Source organism: Crotalus tigris, unplaced genomic scaffold (genome assembly GCF_016545835.1).
Source record: "Crotalus tigris isolate CLP2741 ecotype Arizona unplaced genomic scaffold, ASM1654583v1 scf7180000018825.4774228, whole genome shotgun sequence".
In the NCBI taxonomy this organism is placed as follows: Eukaryota; Metazoa; Chordata; class Lepidosauria; order Squamata; family Viperidae; genus Crotalus; species Crotalus tigris.
This window is the reverse complement of record NW_024097215.1, coordinates 99,981-124,602: the sequence shown is the minus strand read 5'-3', so window position 1 is coordinate 124,602 and position 24,622 is coordinate 99,981. Positions and strand designations below refer to the sequence as shown.

At 45.4% G+C, this 24,622-nt stretch overlaps 1 protein-coding gene across 2 annotated transcripts in view; it reads left to right on the top strand.

The window, feature by feature from the left end:
* Window positions 1-1,919: 1,919 nt before the first annotated feature.
* Window positions 1,920-24,622, top strand: part of CLCN2 (chloride voltage-gated channel 2) — a 115,248-nt gene continuing 92,545 nt past the window's right edge. For both annotated transcript variants that reach the window (XM_039356510.1, XM_039356509.1), the window contains exon 1: window positions 1,920-2,072. In XM_039356510.1, the coding sequence (XP_039212444.1) occupies window positions 2,019-2,072 (54 nt within the window). In that variant the 5' untranslated portion in view covers window positions 1,920-2,018. The remainder of the gene's footprint in view (window positions 2,073-24,622) is intronic.

Sequence of the window (24,622 nt, the reverse complement as noted above, 5' to 3'; positions counted from 1 at the left end):
ATCCAGCTTCCCCATTGACTTTGCTGGTGAGAAGTTGGTAAAAGGGAATCACGTGACCCCGGGACACTGCGACTGTCATAAATATGAGTCAGTTGCCAAGCGGCTGAATTTTGATCATGTGACCATGGGGACGCTACACTTGTCTAAGTGTGAAAAACGGTCATAAGTAATTTTTTTCAGTGCTGTTGTAACTTCGGTCACTATAAATGAACTGTTGTAAATCAAGGACTATCTGTATTGTCTGAATCCAGAAAATTAAAAAAAACAAACCAAAAACATATTGTCTCTTTCCACCCAGCGCACTGTGGCTTGTAAAGACTGGCATATCCTGGTTTATGGTTGAGCACCATCTGTCAATTAAGCCTGTGCCAAACCATTATCAAGTTTGTATAGTTAACTAAAAGGCAGAGTTGAACTTTGCTATTATCCAGGAAGGGGAAGGAGAGGCACGATTAAATTCCAGTTATCTGAAATGTTTCCAACTCAGCAGGACTTAAATTTCTAAAGGAAGAATCCACCAATCTGTTGTCTCCTTCCTCTATTCTAGAGAAGAGGGGAGAGTCCCCCCCCCCTCCACATGAAGGATGACTCCCTGAATTGAATTCACATAACATGCTAATCTAGCACAAAACAAGGCTGGGGAATTTGCAGTTTTGGGAACCCCACCATTCACGTGAAGCCAAATTTATTGGGGCACAACCTGTCAGCATGATGACTGTATTTGTTAATCGTGTACCTTGTGTGAACCGAAGTCTGTTATGTTTAAGTTCCTTGCTTCTGCTAGGTAACAGTAAATGCAAGCCAGGATCGGAAGTAAGGGAGGGATTCAGTGGTGGGATTCAGCCGGTTCGCACCACTTCAACAGAGCCAGTAGCTAATTTATTTGTTGCCCAGGCCCAGAACGGACTTCTGGAAGCGGCATCCACACAGAGAACTGGTTGTTCACACATTTGAATCCCACCGCTGGAGAGATTGTGGCCTGATTCCCCCGCACACCAAACCAAATTAAACCACATGATGGCTTAGCGCAACGTGTGAACCCAGCCAAATGTGTGTCTTTTCCGTAAATCGTGCCTTAGCGTCTTGTTGGAACCAGCCTACAGGCAGTCCTTGACTTACAACCACAATGGAGCCCCAAATTTATGTTGCTAAGTGAGGCATGCATTAAGGGAGTTTTGCCTCGTTTTACCCCCTTTCTTTCCACAATTGTTAAGTGAATCACTGCAGTTGTTAAGTTAGTCACACAGTTATTAAGCGAATCTGGCTTCCCCCATTGACTTTGCTCGTCAGGTTGCAAAAGGGGATCACCTGATCCCTGTGACCGTCATAAAGCTGAGTCAGTTGCCAAGTGTCCGACGCCACAGTGGTCCTAAGCGTGAAAAACGGTCATAGGTTCCCTTTTTTTCTAGTGCCGTTGTAACTTTGGACGGTCACTAAGCGAACTGTTGTAAATGGAATTTCTGCTGGATTCAACAAGACGCCATGAGGTAAAAAAGCAACGACTGTGGACTGCCCAAACTGAATTTCCCTCTCCCAAGGCTGAACTCCAAGAATGGGGGCTAATGGGGCGCTTGGTGACGGGGTTCAGTGTGTTGTGTGAACGAGACTTCTCCTCTACACGCATATCGAGGACGAGGCATTCAGGCCGGCCAGTAAAGTTTAGCCGATGCCCTCGGATCGACTTGGAGGGGGAAGGACGCGGGAGTTGGCGGCCCGTCCGAGAAGTCTCCTCCGGGCCGCTCGGGCGCCGCTTCTCCCAGCACGGCAGAGCCCCGGCCGGGTCCGGCGGGAGCCGGAGGGGCGGAGCGGAGCGGCGGGGCTGCCGGGACCTCCTTTAGGCCTGCTCCGGCCAGCCAGTCCCGTCGGGCCCCGTCCCGCCCCTCCCCGCCCGGGGGCGTGGGGAGACGGAGCCAGGCGAGGAGCCCTGGCCGAGGGGAGGGAGCGCCGGTGGGGCTGCCCGGAGGGAGTGCTGCCCGCGAGCGGAGAAGCGAGCGGAGAAGCCGGAGAAAGCGGCCAGGATGGCGGCGGACGGCGGCCTGGAGCAGCGGGCGCTGCAGTACGAGCAGACGCTGGTGAGTGGCCTGGGCGCCTTCCCCGCCGCGGGACGGGCTCCTCCTGCTGCCTGCGTGGAAAAAAAGGAAAGAGGGACTCTGCTCATGGGCAGAGTGCCCGTCCTCCACTCCCTCCCCGCCTCCCCACCTGGAAGGCTCCTCCAGCCCAGCCGGGAGCCTTTCGCGCTGGAGAGGTTTAAAGCGGCGAGGGGAGGAAGGAGGAAAGAGGGAAAGCAGGCAAGCCTCTGAGCGTGTGAAGATTGCTTGGGTTTTGCAGTATTGCAAGCTGCGTTGCGTTGCGCTTCGCTTTATCGAGTTAGGGCTAGAAGTTCCGCCGGTCCTCACACTGTTAAACGTGTGTGTGTGTGTGTGTGTGTGTGGCTTTTGGCAGTAAAGGGGAAGCTGAGACGTCCACCCCGTGTTTTCCAGCCCTCTCGGATCGAACCCTTTCTTCATCCACCTCAATCAATCAATCAGAATAGAGCTGGAAGGGACCTTGGAGGTCTTCTAGTCGACCCCCCTGCCCAAGCAAGAGACCCTATGACAATTTGAGACAAGTGGTTGTCCAGACTCTTCTCAAAAATCTCCAGTGATGCAGCACCCACAATTTCTGGAGGCAGGCTGTTCCACTGGTTAATTGTCCTCACTCTTAGGAAGTTTCTCCTTCATTCCAGGTTGCTTCTCTCCTTTATGAGTTTCCAGCCATTGTTTCTTGTACTGCCTTCTGGTGCTTTGGAAACTAAGTTGAGCCCCTCTTCTTTCTGGCAGCCCCTCAAATACTGGAAGACTGCTATCGTGCCCCCCCCCCCAGTCCTTCTTTTCTCTAGATTTAGCCATAGCTATTTCCTGCAACTGTTTTTCATATATTTTAGTCTCCGATTTTATATATTTTATTTTTATTTAGATAGACGCATTTCTGATGCAACAGTCCAGGCATCACAGCCAGAAATGGGCACAAGAAGGAGAGAATTGGGACTTCTCTTCCTAAGAAGATGCTCGTGAAAGTTACAGGGCTAGCTGGTGGGGGACTGGTAGAGCTGGACCGCAAATCTAGGTTTGCTCCTGTCCAAGTGTATTGCGGTCACATGCTGTCAGTCCAGTGGAAGATCCAACAGGTACACTGAAGTCTTTGTAGGTTCACCTGTTGGACAAGCCAATTGGTATGGGTAATTGAACAGTGGGAATCTGCATAGAGTTTGGCTTTCCCAGATATCAAATGGAGCAGGCCAGCTTCTGCATAGGTGCCCCTTGGATCCTACAGCCAAGCAAAAGGAGAAGGGAATATATTTTGGGCTGCAGTTCAAGTTCTCCTGCTTGAGCAGGGGGCTGGACTAGAAGACCTCCAACGTCCTTTCCAGCTTTCTATTTCTATTTCTATTCAGGTTTCCTAATCTGAATGAAAGTGTTGGACGAGTATCAGGGTGACCCTTGATGGTTCAATCCATCTTTAACTACAGAAGCACTTGGGGTGACCTTGGGGCTGCCTCCCTCGCAGGGCTGTTATTTACGGGAAAGATGGGAGGAGGCAGTAGTCTGTTGCCTTGAATCTTGGAACAAAAGGGGTGGGATATAAACGTAATTAATTACATAAAGAAACAAACTTGGTGGACTTCCGGAAGGGTAGAATTCAACCTGCCAGAATTTCCAGCAATAACCATATAATTTAGGTAGGTAGGTAGGAAAGTCTTTTTTTTTTTTTAGATTTTAAAAATCCTGCCTTTATTATTTGATAAGTAACTCAAGGCAGGCTGACATACATAATGCTCCTTTCTGTTTTACTCATAACAACAATCTGTGAGGTGGGTTGGGCTAAGAGAGAGAGAGTGACTGGCTCAAAGTCACCCAACCGGCTTTCATGCCCAAGGCGGAACTAGAACTCACAGTCTCCTGGTGATTGGCTCAAAGTCACCCAGCCAGCTTTCATGCCCAAGGCGGGACTAGAACTCACAGTCTCCTAGTGATTGGCTCAAAGTCATCCAGCCAGCTTTCATGCCCAAAGCTGGACTAGAACTCACAGTCTCCTAGTGATTGGTTCAAAGTTACCCAGCCAGCTTTCATGCCTAAGGCGGGACTAGAACTCACAGTCTCCTAGTGATTGGCCCAAAGTCACCCAGCCAGCTTTTGTGTCTCCGGCGGGAATAGAATTCACAGTCTCCTAGTGATTGGCTCAAAGTCACCCAGGCAGCTTTCATGCCTAAGGCGGGACTAGAACTCACAGTCTCCTAGTGATTGGCCCAAAGTCACCCAGCCAGCTTTCATGCCCAAGGCGGGACTAGAACTCACAGTCTCCTAGTGATTGGCCCAAAGTCACCCAGCCAGCTTTCATGCCTAAGGCGGGACTAGAACTCACAGTCTCCTAGTGATTGGCCCAAAGTCACCCAGGCAGCTTTCATGCCCAAGGTGGGACTAGAACTCACAATCTCCTGGTGATTGGCCCAAAATCACCCAGCCGGCTTTCATGTCTGAGGCGGGACTACAACTCACAGTCTCCTGGTATTGGTCCAAAGTCACCCAGCCAGCTTTCATGTCCAAAGTGGTACTAGAATTCACAGTTTTCTGGTTTGTAGCCTAATGATGAACCAGCACACCATTTTTATATTAACCCAACCCATCCACTCTGAGCGGTTAAAAAACAAAAACGTAAAATAGGCAGTCCGGAAATAACTCACCATCACTGAAAAGAGCAGACATATAACTGTCTGGCCACCTTTGCATTAGATGTCTGGTTACAATGACAAGAATAAAAAGGTCAACTTCATTGGTGAGGTTGGTGTGTTCATACAGCTCTTGCAACCGTGGAAAGAACATGTTTTTTGCTCTTATCTGTCTCTCTTGGACGTGGCAGCGTCTTGAGCTATCCTTTTCTTACACAGTGGACACACTCAGTTCGAGCAGGTTTTTCTCTGGTGTTGAGTTTGATGCCAGCCTTGGCAAGCCACGAGGGAAAGGACAGGTTGTGCAAATCTGGATCCCAGAGATGGACATTTGCAGTAGGAAAATGCTATAAAAGCATGAATGGCCAACAGATGAGAATATCTGTAGCTTACATTGAACTGTGGGGCCTTTGGTGCTCTCTGAATTAGATTGTTTGCAGACCTTTCATGACCCAACTAGGTAACATTATCAGTGCAAGTAAGAGTGGGGTTTGTTCCCTGTTTATAGACAATAGCTTGCTCTGCTGGTCTTGATGGAGGTGTAGCTTTTCTCCTTGTAGTTCGTACTTTTCCAGCAAACAACACCCAGATAAGCAGGGATTAATACCAGACAAATAAGATAAGATAAGATAACCTTTATTTTTTACTGTGGGCACAACGACACACATCAAAAATGAAATTTAGTTGCCCGCTCTCAATGTGAACACATACATGACACACACCTAAACATACTACGTATATACCAGGGCTTTTCAACCTTTTCACCCATTGTACCACTTTTAGGATATGGCAATATCTGAGTACCACCAGTCGCCTAGCAAGGTGTCAAAAACTTGATGACCCAAAAAAGGGGAGGGAGTAATAAAGTACAGGTAGTCCTCGACTTACAACAGTTCGCTTAATGACTGTTTGAAGTTACAATGGCACTGAAAAAAGTGCCCCCCAAGCCACAGTCAAGCAAGACACCTGCCTGCCGGCCTGACGGTGCTCTTCCTCCTGTCCAAGGTTTTCATTGTTGTGAGATTTTCTGTTGAGGATTGGCTGTGGGAGTGGGGTTGGGGGGTGTTTGGTTTTTATTCCCCACATCTGCTGGGTAGTTGCAGCAGGTTTTGGTCACTTCACATGACCCTGGGACACTGTGACCGTCATAAATATGCATCAGTTGCCAAGCATCTGAATGTAAATCACAAGACCCTGGAGAGGCTGCAACATTCCAGCTCATCGACGCTTCTTCTGGGCTCAGCAGAAGCGTCAGAATCAGCGCCGAGCTCCAACTGGAGCCTGGCGCTGATCCTGGCACTTCCGCTGAGCCCTGACAGCCCTGCAGCTCTAGCCGTCTCTCGCTCAGGCTTGTGCGGTGCTGCCACCAGTTCAGCTCATTCCCCTCCCCCTCTACCACTTTTCTAGGATGGTCGTGTACCACCTGCCAGGTGCCAATGTACCACAGGTGGTACCCCTACCACTGGTTGAAAAGCCCTGCTATATACAACATGTTTGGACCCACACAACATATAAATATTAAATGAGACAGCAATATCACAATCAAGAACTGCCAAGGAGAAAACCACACTTCCAGCAACACTGGCAGGGCAAGCTATATGCCTATAGACAGGGAGAAAACCCCACACTCTCTAGCATTGATGATGTTACCCAGTTGGGTAATGAAAGGTCTGCAAGCACAGAGAGCATCAAGGACTCCAGAGGGTTTGCACTAGGAGAGCCTCTAAAAAAAGTCAGGAAATTTTGGAGAAGTGCAGCCAGGAAGATTGCAGCAGAAATGAAGGTGTGTGGGATATTGTGGTTTCGGTCTTTCTCTTGAGCTGCCTCAGTGGGCAGTACCATGATGGGCATCACCCCTTGGCTCATGTTCTCACTACACACTTAAGTCCAGTCAGCTGAAACCCTGGCAGGTCAATTCCCGCAGCATCCTAGGTTTGATTCACTTTAATCTTAGTTTGTGCACACCTGTGAGTGGCTTAGCGCGTTGGGTGAATGCAGCTGCTTCACTAGATGATGTGGTGTATTATTTAAACCCGGAAAGTGGATTAAGTGCATTGTGAGAATTGCCACTAATTGGTGTCGTGGCGTAGTGAGGAAGGCAAACTGAATTTGTCAGAGATGATGCAGAGAGAGAGAGAGAGATGTAAAGCAGAAATCTTGTAGCCAAGAAATCCGGGTGGCATTTAGGCAAAGATTTTTCAAAGCAGCCTAAAGGAATCCTGTTATTTACCCCCAGCAGTGGTCGTTCCTTCTAATGTTATTTGAACTAGGCAGCTACACAGGATCAGGCGTGGAGAGAAGGGCAAGGAGACCATCAAGAGATCCCAAGGCTGCAGACTAAACTGAGAAACCAGAAAAATTATGTCTCCAAACTTGGCAACTTTAAGACTTGTGGACCTCAACTTATTACCATATTTGGTGGATGTGTAAAAACATAAAAGCCCTTTGGATTAAGATCTGGTGGAACGTTCAGAAGATTTTTAATAGAAAGATAAAATTTTCACCACAGTTATTTTTGTTAGGTATTATTGTAGATTGTGATGTTAAACTATTTTAATGTTGAATCTTATTACGGCAGCAAGGTTATTGGTTGGACGATATTGGAAGAAAAATTCTTTGCCTACTATAGAAGAATGGTTGCTTAAAGTTTCTAATTTAGCAGAAATGGCTAAAATTTCTGCTTATTTGAAGGATCGTTCACAAGAAAGATACATCTCGGTGTGGAGAAGATGGATAAATTTTGTACAGAATAAATATGGGATTAGAAAGTATTATTTAGTTTTTGAATAACTTAAAGCTTAAAGTGGGATTTATTTATATTGTTATTTATGTTTTTGTTTGAAATATTTCTTTTGTATTTGAGTTAAAGTATTTTAGGGATTTTATTATTTGTATAGTTGGATAAGCTTAATTAGAATTTGTTTGTTTATTTTTTAACCCTGTAATCAGCTCTGGGAAGTAAGGGGGGGAGGGTTAGGGTGGGGGGGAGATGGGGGGATATTATATTGTATTAAAAAATTGTATAAAACTTTTCAATTAAAAAAAAAAAAGACTTGTGGACCTCAACTCCGAATTCTGGGAGTTAAAAGTTCACAAGTCTTAAAGTTGCCAGGTTTGGAGACCCCTGTCCTTCCATGCTATTGTCAAGAAAATCCATAGTCCTTCTCTTACAATTGCACCTTGCCCTTTAACCGTCCCACCAGGTGGGCGGCAGCCCCGAGAGAGAGGCTATTGGGGACAAAAGCTGACTGACTTGTGGAATTGACCCAGTTCTCTTTAATAGCTCAACCTACTTCAAAGGTTGTTTTTCTGAAAAGAGGAGGAGGAGAAGGAGGTGGAGGAGGTGGAGGAGGTGAAGGCCACCTTGAGCTCATGAATGAAAAGCAGGTTATTAATCTACCACAGAACCTCTCCATGAAGCTTGGTCAGGTGTCTTTGAGGTGCTGCCCAAGGCTTCTGTGCGAGGCCAGAGAGGGACAAGTGCTAAGGAAACAAATTGAAAGTGACAAAAACATACAACAGACCAATTTATAACAATGTACAAAATGCATCTGCTTGCGGTTGAACCCGGCCTGCTCAAAGTGGTTTGGTGAAGCCTGTTAGGAATTTTGGCCCCTCGGCTGACTCCAGGAAAACAGCAAAAGACACCCTCATCCTGAGGGAACAGCCTTCTGGGATGGAAAATCCTGCCCTTGCCTTTTTGTGAGAATAAAAGGACGAGGAGAAGAATAAATAAACTGACCGCTTGCTTAATGATAGGGTCAGAAATGGCAGCCTCTGGCTGAGCAAAGTCTCCCCCAGCTACTTGTTTGAAAGATCCTGTTAGAGCTTAAAGCTAGCAAACTAAACATAAATAAATAAATAAAATACTTTTGATTGTTGAAGGTTGGCACGGGCAGGAGACTGAAAGTAGGCCGGGAAAAGAAAGTGTATTGTTTTAGCTCTGGACAGAAGGGACTTGGAGGTCATCTAGTCCAACCCCCTGCTCAGGCAGGAGACCCTATACCATTTCGGACAAATGGCTGTCCAGGCTCTTCTTAAAAACTTCCAGTGTTGGAGCATTCACCGCTTCTGGTGGCAGGTTGTTCCACTGGTGAATTGTTCTAACTGTCATATAGCAGAAACGATTGTGTGTGTGTGTGTGTGTGTGTGTAGTCTAAAATGGAAAAACTCTTCCCTAGTTTTAATCCTGGAAGCTTTTCAAAAAGCAAACTCATTGTCCAACACGTTGCCCTCGGGAGCAGGGGTCCCCAACCCCTGGTCTGCAGGCCAGTCCCGGTTCGTGGCTCTTTGAAAACCGGGCTGCGCAAGCGACAGGCGAGCATGCGAAGCTCCATTTGTGCATGTGTGGGATTAGGTTGCGTGCACAAAATCATCCCCTTCCATCACCTGCTGCCACTGCTGCCTGCCGCCACTGCTGGTCTTTGGGGACCACTGCTCTGGAGGATTAGATCTTGATCTATAGGTAGTCAGATGCAATAGTAGTAGTAGTAGTAGTAGCAGTAGTAGTAGTAGTAGTAGTAGTAGTAGTAATAATAATAATAATAATAATAATAATAATAATAATAATACCTTGGAGGTCATCTAGTCCAACCCCCTGCTCAGGCAGGAAACCGTACACCATTTCAAGCATGTGGCTGTCTAGTCTTTTCTTAAAAACTTCCAGTGTTTTTTTTTCTTTTTTCAGGTTGTTCCACTGGTTAACTGTTCTAACTGACTTAAGTCACTTATGACTTATGGCAGGGGTCTTCAAACTTGGTCCTTTTATGACTTGTGGACTTCAACTCCCAGAATTCCTCAGCCAGGCATGCCTGGCTGAGGAATTCTGGGAGTTGAAGTCCACAAGTCATAAAAGGACCAAGTTTGAAGACCCCTGACTTATGGCCATGATTGAGGCCAAAATTTCTGTTGCTAAGTGAGTTTTGCCCCCCTTTATGACCTTTTGTGCCACAGCTGTTAAGCGAATCACTGCAGTTGTTAAGTTAATAACATGGTTGGTGAGGGAATCTGGTTTCCCCCATTGATTTTGCTTGTCTGAAGGTCGCAAAAGACCGCGGGACTCTGCAACTGTCATAAATACGAGTCAGTCGCAAAGCGTCTGAATTTTGATCAGGTGACCACGGTCACTAAATGAACTGTTGTTAAGTCGAGGAACACCTGTGGTACCTTTCGAAGAGATCCTCTGCTAAGCTTCTTCTCCTGTGGTTACTATCAGAGATACTTAAACCTAAGAGAGAAAATACACATAAAAATATATATGAGCCGGTTGGAGATGACGTGTGCCTGGCTGAGGAATTATGGGAGTTGAAGTCCACAAGTCATAAAAGGGCCAAGTTTGAAGACCCCTGTCTTTAGAAGCTCGATTCTGCGAGATTCTTCTTTCTTGGTTGGTTCCTGTTCTCCATCACCAGTTTTGTGGAGGCTATTTAAGTTAATTGCTGAAGTTTTCTTGGCTTGAATTGCTCTAAGAGCAGATTATGGGGTGAAGAATCCATGCCAAGTATAGGGCAATCTTGACTCAGATCTTCACTTGCCCCAAATTGTCGGATAACAGTGTGCTAGTCTTTCCCATTTTGATTGTGCTTGCACAAAACCATGATTACTTTGGACCATAGTCTCTAAGCTAAGCCAAAGTTGGTTGGATTTGCGCAACACACTAAACCATGAACTAGGATTTGTACAGCACATTCTGTCTTCGTACAATGGGAAAATCTCATTTCGCAATCTTGTCAGATGTGTGCTGTTCTATGGGAATTAGTTAGCCTTGAACGTTGGGTAAAGAGAAACTCCACATTCAAAAAACAGCGTCTTGTTGGAATTCATATTCTCAGCAAGTAAAGTTGGCTAGACTCACATTTTAGAGTGAGCCCAATTAAAGAAACAAACCTGCTGTGTTAAATGTTACGCGATATGAACCATATTATGGCTTAACAGGATAGCCTATTTCATCCAATGGATAAAGCAAACATACTGCAGACAAATAAACCTAGCAACTATATTTGCGCAGCATGCTGCCTTTGTGTAGTGTTAATATTAGTTAGGGGGTTCTCTGTTGTTGTTCAGACCATTTGCTTAGTTTATTACCTTGTGCAAATCCAGAAAACTGAATTTGGGACCCTGCTTAAGTAGGTTGATACTTTGTGGACTGTTATTGCACAAGGAGAATTTAAGCATTAGAAGTATTTATGAGTGATGGGTTCTTGCCGTCAAAATGTCATCGCTGTGTTGTAGTCTTTTTAAACACAGTTATTTTTTTTTGTAGACTTTGAAAAACATATTTAGAAGTGGATTGCCCTCTGTCTGTTCCACGTCAGTTCTGGAATGCTTATACAGGTTTTCTAAAAAGTTTGTTTGTGTGTGTGTGTGCATGCATTTGTGTATTGCGGGGAGGGGGGGTGTTGTCGAGAAAAAGCAAACACAGATGAAGCTGTTGTTTCTCTGCCCCAGAGAGTCTAAATTCCAACATTGTCAAAATAAGAGCAAAGCCTTCTCCTGTTTAAAAAAAATGGAGAACTGCTTGCAGAATTTCAAGGAAGTTTATGCTCGCAAATCAAAATATGCCTTTCTAATTCAATTTCCCACAATTAGCTTTCAGCAGGCAGCCTGGCTCGTTTCAATGTGTGCAATCACAACACAACTCGTGTTATTCCCCAGAGTGGCCCAGAATTTTGTGCTGCCTATTTTTTTAAGGGCACCTGGTTGAATGTGATACATTGCCCTGGGATGTGAGGTTGCCGAAGAGATGATTAAGTTCGTAAACCCTAATAAATGCTAACCGGGTTTAGCAAGGTTTTTATCTGATTTGGGCAAAGGTGTCGTGTGAATGCAGTTGCAACTCATGAAAGCTTATTAAATGAAATAGAATTGTCTAATGGAGATTCTGTGACCTCCTACAATCGAATAAAATTGGTTAGCTGGTCCTGATGGTCTGCAAAGTTCATTTCGTAAGTATCCAGGCGGTGAGGGCAAAAATGAAAACTCCACTTTAGATTTCGAGCATGTTTTATGTACCCTAAGACAGGGGTCCCCAACCGTGGCAACTTTAAGACTTGTGGACTTCAATTCCCAGAATTCCCCAGCCAGCCATGGAGTTGAAGTCCACAAGTCTTAAAGTTGCCACGGTTGGGGACCCCTGCCCTAAGAGACCTATACTCCGCTAGTATGCAGGAGCCCTTGTGAGACTTTTTATTTTTCTGATAGATTGTTTTTTCCTCTCCTTCTCACCATTTTTCTTTCTCCCACGTTGGCAGCCTTGTTGTTCCATATTATCTGCAAACACCTCCTGGAGGATTCAGAAACTTTATGACCTCTTAGTGAAGGTGTTGGCTAATGTTGGATTTTGATTGCTTTATGGACTAATTTTCCTTTTTTATGGACTTTTGTCTAATCAGAATTAAATGAGCAGATTAAAGCCATTTGATATTCTCTCTCTCTCTCTCTCTCTCTCTCTCACACACACACACACACACACACAAACAGAAATACATTTCTGGGTCATTTCGATTACAAAGTCTTCTGCGAGCTATCACAAATATCAACAGGCTATGTGGGTGACAGGTGTACAGCTGGTCCTCGATTTAAAACAGTTCATTTAGTGACTCTTTGAAGTCACTAAAAAAAAATTCCACAACAAGGGGATGTCCATAAGAAAGGCAAGGGGCTGTCAAGTCAAATGCATCACAGGGATAGTCCTCAACTTATAATTCTTTGTTTAGTGACCGTTCGATGTTCCAGCGGCGCTGAAAAAAGTGACTTATGACTGCTTTTCACACTTACGACCGTTGCGGCATTCCCCGTGATCACGTGATCAAAATTCAACTGCTTGGCAACTGAACCATATTTATGACCGTCGCAGTGTCCTGGGGTTACGTGATCCCCTTTTGCAACCTTCTGACAAGCAAAGTCAAGGGGGGGAGACAGATTCACTTAACAACCAGGTTACTAGCTTATCAACTGCAGTGATTCACTTAGCAACGGAGGCAAGAAAGGTCATAAAATGGGGCAAAACCCACTTTAACACATGTCTCACTTACCAAGATAAATTTTGAGCTCAATTGTGGTTGTAAGTTGAGAAGAGCTTTTTCACGATATGCAGTAAGTGAGATGGATGGTACATAGTCAGAGAAAGGTATAATGCCAGAAAAACGTGATAAGCAAAGTACATATTTGATTTTACACGTGATAATGTAAGAGTTATATTTGCACAATAGTGGGAGAACGAAGAAACACCACCAGAAGAAGAAATAATTAAAAAAAAGATTCGACTGCGCGGAAATGGCCAGACTTACTTTAAGGTTGAAAGAAAAAGAAGAAACAGAATATTTTCAAACTTGGGACCTATTTTATCAAGGGTTAGAGAAAAGATTTAGGGATTAGGAATTTAATTTGTATTAGGGAATGAGATATTCAGACCACAGGTTTTGTTGAACGATTACTATTGAATTGTATATATAAAAAATAATTAATAAAACTTTATAATAAAAAAAAAAAGAGAGAGAGAGAGCCAGCTGGTGTAGTGGTTAAGGCAGTGTTTCTCAACCTTGACAATTTTAAGGCATGTGGACTTCAACTCCCAGAATTCCACAGCCAGCATTGCTGGCTGTGGAATTCTGGGAGTTGAAGTCCACATGCCTTAAAATTGTCAAGGTTGAGAAACACTGGGTTAAGGTGCTGGACTACAAATAGGAGCATGTAGTTCTACTTCCACTTCTGAGCAAAACTGTCTATGCTACCTCGCGTTCCTGAAGGAAAGCTAGGCTAAATAAATAAGCTTTAAGCCAATGTTTTTCAAGCTTGGCAACTGTAAGGTGACTGGACTTCAACTCCCAGAATCCCCCAGCCTGTATGCTAAGGGTAATTAACAGGAACTCAATTCTTGGCCGGAAAAGCAAATATTGTTTTCAGCGCGTGACACATGCTTTCCGTAATCCTGACCACCTTTCGGAATGCGTCAGATTTTCCGAAAAGATCTCAGATTTACCTTTTTTTTAGGATTGGAATATTCCACAATGGAAAGTTTGGCACCTTTGTGGAAAACTCGCAACACCGGGCGTCCATCGGGCCACTTTAAAAGTTTGGGGAGAGTGGGAGTAGAATGGAATCTGTGCTGCCAAAATTACAAATGGTGATCCCATAATGCTGTAGGACGCTGTTATCATTGTACGTAAGTGCAAATTGCCAAGCATCCTAATTTTGATCATGTGACCACAGGGATGCTGCAACGGTCATAAGTGTGAGGACCAGTTGTAAGTCACTTTTTCCAGTGCCGTTATAACTTCAGACAGTTGGCTAATGAAGGATTGCAAGTCAAGGACTACCTGTAAATTTAATCACTCTGGATCTCTGCTTTCTGCAGTCAACAGGAGAACTTTGTGCAAAGCTCAAGAAAAAGACCGTGAGCTGATTACACTGTTTGGGTTCATCTACTACAGGGCTGTCCAAATTGGGCAACTTTAAGATTTGTGGACTTCAACTCCCAGAATTCCCCAGCCAGCCATGGCTGGCTGAGGGATTCTGGGAGTTGAAGTCCACAAGTTTGAAAGTTGCCAAGTTAGGAGACACCTGATCTATTGCATGGAGCCGATACGTGATTGGCCCAGTTTACTGTGTGGACGCAGTATATGCCAGTTTATCAACATCTTAATGTGTTGGGCAGCCCAGCTCATACATCCCCTCCCTGTCCCCTGATTGGGTTTACAAGACAAACTACATCATAGTTAGACCCCTGAGCCTGGGATCCAGTTTCCCCTCTACCTTGGAAGGTGGTGGCCACTGTCTCACTTTCAACTACCTTACAAAGTGGTTGTGAAGATAAAAATCGTTGTGGCCCAAAGTTTGTCTCCCTAAACAAGGTAGAAAAAGGATCCTGTTTTAAAGGATCCTTTCAACACAAGTTTAAAGTACAGATAGACTTACAGCAATTCCTTCCTGACAATGAGGACAATCAGCCTGTGGAACAGCTTGCCTCCAGAAATCGTGGGTGCTCCATCGCTGGAAATTTTTAAGAAGAGACTGGACAATCACCTATCTGAAATAGTATAGGTCAGTGGTGGCGAACCTATGGCATGGGTGCCAGAGGTGGCATGCAGAGCCCTCTCTGTGGGCACGCGTGCCGTCGCCCCAGTCCTGGGTCTTCAGCTGGGTTTTATAAAACCTTTTCACTTTAGGCCTCTGCCGCCATGTGCAAAAAAAAAAAAAAAAAAGTTTCAATCAGTCAATTTCAACTTCTTGCGGGGGAAAAAAAGATCTTGCAAAGTTGGAATTGATTGATTGGACTTTTTAGTCCCACCCTGTCTGCCATTACCACTGCAGCCACGGCCACCCAATGCCATGCCCACCCAAAGGGCCACACCCATCCAGCATTCGACGATGCATAAGTGGGTTTTGGGTTGCAGTTTGGGTACTCAGTCTCTAAAAGATTTGCCATCACTGGTATAGGTTCTCCTGCTTGAGCAGGGGGCTGGACTAGAAGACCTCCAAGGTCCCTTCCAACTCTGCTCTACTCTACTCTACTCTAATTCATTTAGTGACCATTTGAAGTTACGATGGCAAAAAAGTGACTTATGACTCTTTTACCCATGACTGTTGCAGCATCTCCGTGGTCACGTGATCCCAAATTCAGACATTTGGCAACTGACTCATATTTGTGATGGCCAGTGTCCTGGGGTCATACAATCCCTTTTTGCAGTCTTCTGACAAGCAAAGTCAATGGAGAAGCCAGATTCAGTGCCTTAACTTACCGTACTAACTTAACAACTGCAGGAATTCATGTAACGACTGTTGCAAGAAAGGGGGACAAAATTCACTTAATAGCTTAATAGCTATCTCTTAACAACACAACTGCGGTCATAAGTTGAGGACTACCTGTATTAGGAAAGGAGGTTCAAAAGAGTGACCCCTTTCGCACTTAAAGGCTTTCTTTAAAAATAGAATTCTCATGGAAAAACTTTGATTCCTGCGGCCCTTTTTTGCAAGATTGACTTCACCCTGGGAAGGTTACCGTAACTGAGCCCTCCGTGGGTGTGCTGGAACTTGGGTTAGTGTGTGCCCGAGGCACAGATTCTGCTGGCTGTTTGGGAAATTTGTCTGGGTTTCCTGGCCAGAACTGAAACTTTAATCGGCAATTGAAATGTGAAACTTCGGTTAGCAACTGAAGCTTGACACTTAACAATCAGCAAGTTTCCCTGTGTGAGTTCCAGCTTTTAGCAAGCTTTTGTGATCCTTATTGAGCTATAGCTTGGGAGACCAGGATGTCCACGTTCCCCTGCCAAGATCGTTTTGATACTCTTTCTTGTGATGATCAAATCTAACAAAAGTGGTTAGAGCAGGGGAATCACGGGAACTTAGCTGCCTTCACATCCTAACAATCTACTGCAGTGGTTCTCAACCTTTTTAATGCCGCGACCCCCAACGGTCGTAAGTCGAGGACTACTCAACCGGTCGTAAGTCGAGGACTACTCAACTGGTGCAGCACCGTTTGCAGAATGGGACTTTTGGCGGGCTCAGCAGGGCAGAGACAGCCTGGACAATTCCTATTGGCTTTTGAAAGCCAATAGAATTGGACTCTATTCAAGAGAATCTATTCTATTGGCTTTCAAAAGCCAATAGAATAAAAGGGAGTAGCATAGCTAAGGAAAAGGGGAAAAAAATGGCAGACTGTGTTGTTTGGCGACCCCCGTGAAATGGTCGTTTGACCCCAAATGGGGTCCCGACCCACAGGTTGAGAACCACTGATCTACTGAGTATCTTCAGTTCCTCCTGGAGACAACTGTCAATCCTTGGGGAAACACATCTTCCATCTGAAGTTCTGTTCCTGATGTCTTCATTTGTACTCCAAGATATGCTTGGGTAAGAGCCAACACAGCTCTAGTGGTTAAGGCGTCAGGTGAGAAACCGGGAGACTGAGTTCCAGTCCCGCCATAGTCATGAAAGCTGGCTGGTTGACTTTGGGCCTGTCACCAGGTGACTGTGAGTTCTAGTCCTGCCTTAGGCATGAAAGGCAGCTGATTGACTTTGCCCAATCACCAGGAGACTGTAAGTTCTAGTCCTGCCTTAGGCATGAAAACTGGCTGGGTGATTTTGTCCAATCACCAGGTGAACTGAGTTCTAATCCTGCCTTAAGCATGAAAGGCAGCTGATTGACTTTGCCCAATCATTCTGTCTTAGCCCACAACAACAGATTTGGTCAATAAGCCGGTCTTATCAATTCCTGTCGCAACCAATGGATCAACACTCAGTTGGTCTGGAAAAAAAAGCAGACCCTGCACTTGTGGAAAAATGCTAGGGAGAAGAAACAGCTTAACTAGGTTAAGCAGAAGGCAAGTGGTTGCATTCTCACAACATACCGAAGTTGGTGAACATTCATTTCAATTAGAAGTGAATCTAAAGAATTAGATCAGAATTCTGGGAGTTGAAGTTCACACATCTTAAAGCAGGGGTCGTCAACTGTGTCAACTTTTAAGACTTGTGGACTTCAACTCCTAGAATTCCCCAGCCAGCTTTGCTGGCTGAGGAATTCTGGGAGTTGAAGTCCACAAGTCTTAAAGTTGACACGGTTGACCAACCTTACGTTAGAAATTGGCTGATCTTTGCTTTGAGATTATGATTCCTTGCCTGCTATTGAAAAAAAACCTGTATGAAAACCCAGTTGCTGCTTGAATAGAGAAAACAAGCAAAATTTAGGACTGCGTATTAGATGGGGAGGGTAAGAAACCACTCAGAAGGACAGTAAACTATTTCTGTGTTGTCACTAAGAAAGCTACATAGCGACATTCGAGAATCGTGTTTGACTGAGACTGTCTCAGTTTGCAGTAGCTGTAAACGGTACAAGCCCAGTTTTCGTTAAGTCAGTGCACAAATATGAAAACGGATCGATGTTGTTTAAAGAAGATCCTCCCACAATTGCCTTAACTCTTCTTTTAATCGTGCACTTTGCTTCTCTTGTGTATTTTTTTTTCCCAAGGCTGGTGCACACTCTGTTCTTCCTTCTTTTACCCAACCCCCAGTTTGGTGCAAGATCCTTCTTAGCCATTCACCGTTTTTGTTACTTGATAACCTTGATCTTTTCTCCGGTATCTTTTCTTATCACCAAAAAACAGTCTCTGTGTTAATCTCTTTTTATGACTCTGGATTTTATGCTCTCTGTGCTGGGTGCTTTTTCCTGATTTCGCAGTCTTGCACAACATGTTCTTGAGGATTCCTTCCTTTTCTCATCAACAGAAGGACCTCTGGGTTTTGAGTCAAAGCAGAGTACAAGGCCAGGTCTTCAAACCATGGTTGGTTTAGGAGCTGAATTGATGACTGTTTGAGGTTTGCAGAAGACCCTGAATTGTGAACTAACCTAGTTTTTTGCAACTGCTCAATCTTGGCAACTGTAAGATGTATGGACCTAGAATCCCCCAGCCAACATTAGAATAGGATAGAGCTGGAAGGGACCCTGGGGTCTTATAGTCCAGCCCCCCTGCTTAAGCAGGAGAACCTACATCTCAGACAAGTGACTGTCTAGTCCAGTGATGGCGAACCTTTTAGAGCAGTGGTTCTCAACCTTTCTAATGCCGTGACCCCATAATACAGTTCCCCATGTTGTGGTGACCCCCAACCACTTATACATCACTGGGTGCCAGGGGCGTGGCCAAAGAAAAGGGGGGAAAAATGGCGGACAGCCTTGTTTGGCGACCCCCGTGAAATGGTCGTTCGACCCCAAATGGGGTCCCGACCCACAGGTTGAGAACCACTGTTTTAGAGACCGAGTGCCCAAACTGCAACCCAAAACCCATTTATGTATCATCGGGTGCCAGGTGTGCGTGGCCCATTGGGTGTGTGTGGCCCATTGGGTGTGCATGGTCCATTGGGTGTCCGTGGCCCATTGGGTGGGTGTGGCCCATTGGGTGGGCATGGCTGTGGTGGTAACGGCAGACTGGTGGGACTAAAAAGTTCAATCAATCAATTTCAACTTGCAAAATTTCCCACGAGAAGTTGAAATTGATTGATTGAACCTTTTTTCTTTTTTGCACATGGCGGCGGAGGCCTAAAGCGAAAAGGTTTTATAAAACCCAGCTGAAGGCCTAGGACTGGGGCGACAGCGCGCATGCCCACAGAGATTGTATGATCCTTTTTTTTGCCATGGTTAAACAAATAACGGTGATGGTTAATAAAAATAAAAATAATGTTCGAAGGGACCTTGGAGGCCATCTAGTCCAACCCCCTGCTCAGGCAGGAAACCCTATACCATTTCAGATAAATGGTTGTCCAGTCTCTTCTTAAAAACTTCCAGTGTTGGAGCATTCACCGCTTCTGGAGGCAGGTTGTTCCGCTGATTAATTGTTCTAATTGTCAGGAAATTTCTCCTTAGTTCTAGGTTGCTTCTCTCCTTGATTAGTTTCCACCCGTTGCTTCCTGTCCTGCCTTCAGGTGCTTTGGAGAATAACTTGACTCCTTCTTCTTTGGGGCAGCCCCTGAAATATTGGAACTCTGCTATCATGTCACCCCTCGTCCTTTTCTTCATTAGACTAGGTTCTCCTGCTCGAGCAGGGAGTTGGACTAGATGACCTCCAAGGTCCCTTCCAGTCCTATCCTATCCTATCCTATCCTATCCTATCCTATCCTATCCTATCCAAGGTCCCATACAGATCTGTTATTCTGTTATTCCACCAAGATGGGGAACAGAATCTCTCTTGAGAGTCAGATGTCCCTAAGCCTGATAAGACATTAAAAACCTGGCTTTCTGTCCAGGCATTGGGCCAGGAATTTAGATCAACCTGTTTTGAAAGCGTTATTGATATAGACATGTGCACTGACCCAAGTGTCATTAGTTTTTTGCTGATGTTTTTATTGTTGCTTATAACTTCCTGCTCGCTGCCCAGAGACGTATGCCGTCTGTCAAGGAGTGCCTTAGAAATCAAATCAGTACAGCAGCGCTACCACACTGCGGCTTCTTGCACGCACATTTTGGCCTGCCTGCGCACACTTTGAGCTCACACCAATAGGGTTAAGCCCTTTAGTTCTTGTCGGAAATCCTTCTGTTATTCTGTGCTGGGACACGAGGAAGGGTGGGTTCACCCATGGCCGGCATTCACACAACCCGCTTGGCTACTGAATGAAGCCATCCTCAGTCGGGACAGGATCCAAACCCAAGACTAAGTCAGTGTTTCTCAGTTTTAGCAATTGGATGATGGATGGACTTCAGCTTCTAGAATGCCCTCCAGGAGTAGGCAACCCTGGCTCTTTTATGACTTGTGGGCTTCAATACGCGGAATTCCTGAACCAGCCATTCTGACTCAGGAATTCTGGGAGTTGAAGTCCACAAGTCATAAAAGAGCCAAGATTTCCCCACCCCTGCCTAGCCAGCCATGCTGACCAGGGCATTCTGGGAGTTGAAGTTCACCTATCTCAGGGGTAGGCAACCTTGGCTCTTTTATGACTGGTGGACTTCAACTCCCAGAATTCCTGAGCCAGCATGGCTGAGCTTGGAAACCTCTCCCTATCCCCTCAGCATGGCTGGCTCTGGAATTCTGGGAGTTGAAGTCCACGAGTCATAAAAGAGCCAATGTTGCCTATCCCTGACCTATCTTAAAGTACATGAGTTTCGACTTTCAAAATTTCCCAGCCAGTCATGCTAGCTGGAGAATTCTAGGAGTTGAAGCCCATGTATTTTATAAGTTGCCAAGGTCGACAAATATTGCATTATAATTTGCCCCCAAATGTAGAGCTTTACAAGTTCTGCATCCAGCAACTAGACCAGTGGTGGCGAACCTATGGCAATGGGTGCCAGAGGTGGCACTCAAAACCCTCTCTGTGGGCATGTGCGCCGTCGCTGCAGTCCCAGGCCTTCAGCTGGGTTTTATAAAATCTTTTCGCTTTAGGCCTCTGCCACCGTGTGCAAAAAAAAAAAAAAAAAAAAGGTTCAATCAATTAGTCAATTTCAATTTCTTGCGGGAAAAAAAAAGATTTTGCAAAGTTGGAATTGATTAATTGAACTTTTTAGTCCCACCCAGTCTGCCGTTACCACCGTAGCCACGCCCACCCAATGGGCCACACCCACCCAATGGGCCACATCCAGCCAATGGCCACACCCACCCGGCACCCGACAATGCATAAGTGGGTTTTGAGTTGCAGTTTGGGCACTCGGTCTCTAAAAGGTTCGCCATCACTGAACTAGGCGGTGCCAAGACAGAATTCCTGTTCCTCCCATCCTTTTTTACAGAGAGCTCTTGGCAAGGCCCTTCCCATCTTCTGCATCAGGGTCTCCAAGCTTGGCAACTTTACTGTCACTTTAAATGTACACTAATCAGTATATATTCAAATGACATTTCTTTGCATTCAGATCTCAAATGGTAACCATTATACATACACACACATACACACATACAACACAGAGAAACATCACAGTCTAGTTTGAATGTACACATAGGCATGGTGGGGAAAAAAAAAAGAATCCTGCAACTTTTCCAGATGGATGGCATAAGGAACAAAGCTGTTGCAGAATCTGGTAGTTCTGCGATAAATACTTCAAAACCTCCTCCCAGAGGGGAGCAACAGGAACAGACCGTGAAATGTGTGTGTGTGTGTGTGTGGTCTCTAATAATGCTTCGAGCTCTAAGCACATAGCGCTTATAAGCAGTATCCTGAATCCAGGGGAGCAAGCTTCCTATAATCGTCTCGGCTGTCCTTACCACTTTCTGCACAGACCTTCTATCTAAGGCAGAGGTCCCCAACCTTTTGGGCACCAGGGACCAGTTCCATGGAGAGAGGTTTTTTCCATAGACTAGAGGGGGCATGGTTTTGTGTGCTGCCTGCATCCCACAGACTGTGCGAACCGGTTGCTGGCATGCCACGGCCCGGTACCGGTCCACAGATCGGAGGTTGGGGACCCCGGATCTAAGGCACTGCTACCACCAAATCACAAGTCTACAAGTCTTCAAGTTGCTAAGTTTGGAGACCCCTGTTTTACATAACCATTGGAGGCACAGCTCAACCAGGTCTCATTTTCTCTCCCCCCCCCCCCCCCCCAAGTTAGTACAGTATAGTTTCATCGCTCTGCATAATATTTTTATGGGAAATCTGCCTGGAAAACAGAAAGTTTGAAAGGCCTCGGGTCTGCAAACTGAAGGCCTGGAGATCAAGTATTTCTACCAGTGGGGGTCCTGGTCTGCTTGGATTAGACCTGACAAGCTCTTGTTTCCAGGCAGCAATTGGGACTGCTTAAAGCAGCCCAGAAAAGAGATTTCTCTGATCAATTCAGCGTGACTCAGATTTTTGCCCCGGCTTCATTTATACCCCGTGGCCTTGGACACCCAGACAAGTGGGCCAGGGAGCTGAGAGGGGGCCGTTTACCTCTTTCCCCAACTGTGGGTTTGTTTAGAGGTAGTCCTCGACTTACAACCGTTCGTTTAGCGACCAAAGTGACGAAGGCACTGAAAAAAAGTGACCCGTGACCCCTTTTTACACTTACGATCGTTGCAGCGTCTCTGTGGTCACGTGATCAAAATTCGGACACCTGGCAACTGGCATGTATTGATGACAGGCTAGAAAGTGGAAGGCAGTGAGTGCTAGTCTCACCTTGGCTATGAAAGCCAGCTGGTTGAGTTTGGAGCTGTAACTAGGTGTCCATGAGTTCTAATCCTACCTCATCCTGATCTTGGGCCAGTCACCCTCTCTCTCAGCCCAGCTCACCTTACAAAGTTGATGTTGTGGAGAAAGGTGAGTTGGGTATGTTTGCCACCTGGAATTATTTATTTATTTATTTATTATTCACACACACACACACACACACACACACACACACAGAGAGAGAGAGAGAGTCTTTATTGTCATTGGCACACATTAAAAATGAAATTCTGTCACCTGTTCTCAAAAGTGTACACATACATAACACATATAGACATGCTATACACACACACACACACACACACATGTATGTATATAGCTATATCCTTACATATAAATATATATAAATATTAATCACTGTCCATCTTGAATACAAAGCGGAAAGAGGAAGCTTGAGAGTTCACAAGGTTAATACTATCTGGAACAAAAGTGTAACTGAATCTGGATGTTCTGTTTCGGATACCACGAAGCCTTATAAAAATAAGGCAGGTGGCGTACAAATAAATAAAATCAAAATTAAAACCCTGCACTGCTGCGTTTTAGCGGCTCATTTGCCAGGCTTTGAAATTAGGATTCTTAATGAAGTGCATTAACGACACATGCAGTTGACTCTTGGCTGGCTAGCTTGGCCAAAACATGAATGGGCATTCATTTTCTTCTGCTCCCTGCCTGTATCCATGAGCTGCGTTCACACAACACGTTTACTAGGTCTGTACAAAATCTCCTGGTTGTATTCACATGAAAAGAGAGCCAGCATAGGATAGCCATGGAAGTGTTGGATTCAGGCCCTAGTTTCCGTAGTCAGGTTTCCAAAGCATCTGAAAGCAGGACAATGGGTGGGAACTAATCAAGGAGAAATTTCCTGACAGTGGGAACAATTAACCAGTGGAACAGCTTGCCTCCAGAAATTGTGGGTGCTCCAGTACTGGAGATTTTTAAGAAGAGACAGGACGGCCATTTGTTTGAAATGGTATCGGGTCTCCTGCCTGAGCAGGGGGTTGGACTAGATGACCCCCAAGGTCCTTTCCAACTCTGTTATTCTGTTATTCCCCTCAGCCCCAGAAACCCACTGGGCATCTTGAGACCAATCACCCTTCTCTCTCAGCCCAGCCTACTTTATAGGATTGTCATGGGAGTACCCTGTATGCCACCTTCAGCTCCCAAATTAAATGTGAAATGCAGATCTAACAAACAAGCATGTTATGTTTCACGCAACATCTTGTGTCGCGTTCATTCATTTAGGTCAGGAGCGGGCAACCAGTGTCCTCTAGATCAGCGGTTCTCAACCTATGGGTCACGACCCCATTTGGGGTCAATCGACCATTTCACAGGGGTCGCCAAGCAAGGCTGTCCGCCATTTTTTCCCCTTTTCCGGCGAGTGCCTTACCTCCCTTGGGCTGGGCCAGCTGGTGGCCCAGCTGGTGGTCAGCCTGCTCCATCTCTGCCGCTTGCCAGCTACACCTCGGCCGGCGCAGGGGGCGGCACCACGCATGCACAGCGCTCCCGGGCAGGGAAAGCCCTCAACTTACTACCAGTTGGGGATTGCGGCATTAAAAAGGTTGAGAACCACTGCTCTAGATGGTTTAAACTACAATGCCCATCAGCTTAAGCCCCTTGGTCAATGTAAGCCTTTATTGCAGGGGTCTCCAAATTCGGCCAATTTTTAGACTTGCGGACTTCAGTTCCCAGAATTCCTCAGCCCTCGTGGCTGGCTGAAGAATTCTGGGAGCTGAAGTCCACAAGTCTTAAAATTGCCAAGTTTGGAGCCCCCCTATTTTATAGGAAAGAAACCTTGTAAATATTTGGCTGGCCTAAGACCTTCACTGATCTTGAAAGATCACCTTAGAAGAAGTTAAAAAAAAAAAAAAGGATTCCTGCTTTTGGATGAATCAAGCCTTCGTGGGGTGCCAACAAAACAGGGATCCTGCTGAGGTTTGCCTGCCAAGGAAAAAACAAGGTATCACTTGAAGCCTTAAAGTCAAAGCTTTTTGAACCATAAATGAAAAAAAAGGGGGGGGGCTGGCTCTGCACAGCTCTCAAAATCCCTGTCCAAGTTAACACAAGCCAAACTTAGCAGCTGGTGTGAATGCTATATTGTCTCCAGACCTGGTTAAGCCTATTCTGTTCCTTAGATTTTTTTTTAAAAAATGTATAATTTTATTAAAGCTGTTTTTTTTTTAAAAAAAAAGGAAGATAAAGACTTAATGCAAACTAGAGTGAGAAGAATATCAGAGAGAAACTAAAAGCGCAAGAAAGGGGGGGGGGGGAGAAACGAAAAATAGAAAAGAAAGAAAAAAGATAACAAAGAAATAG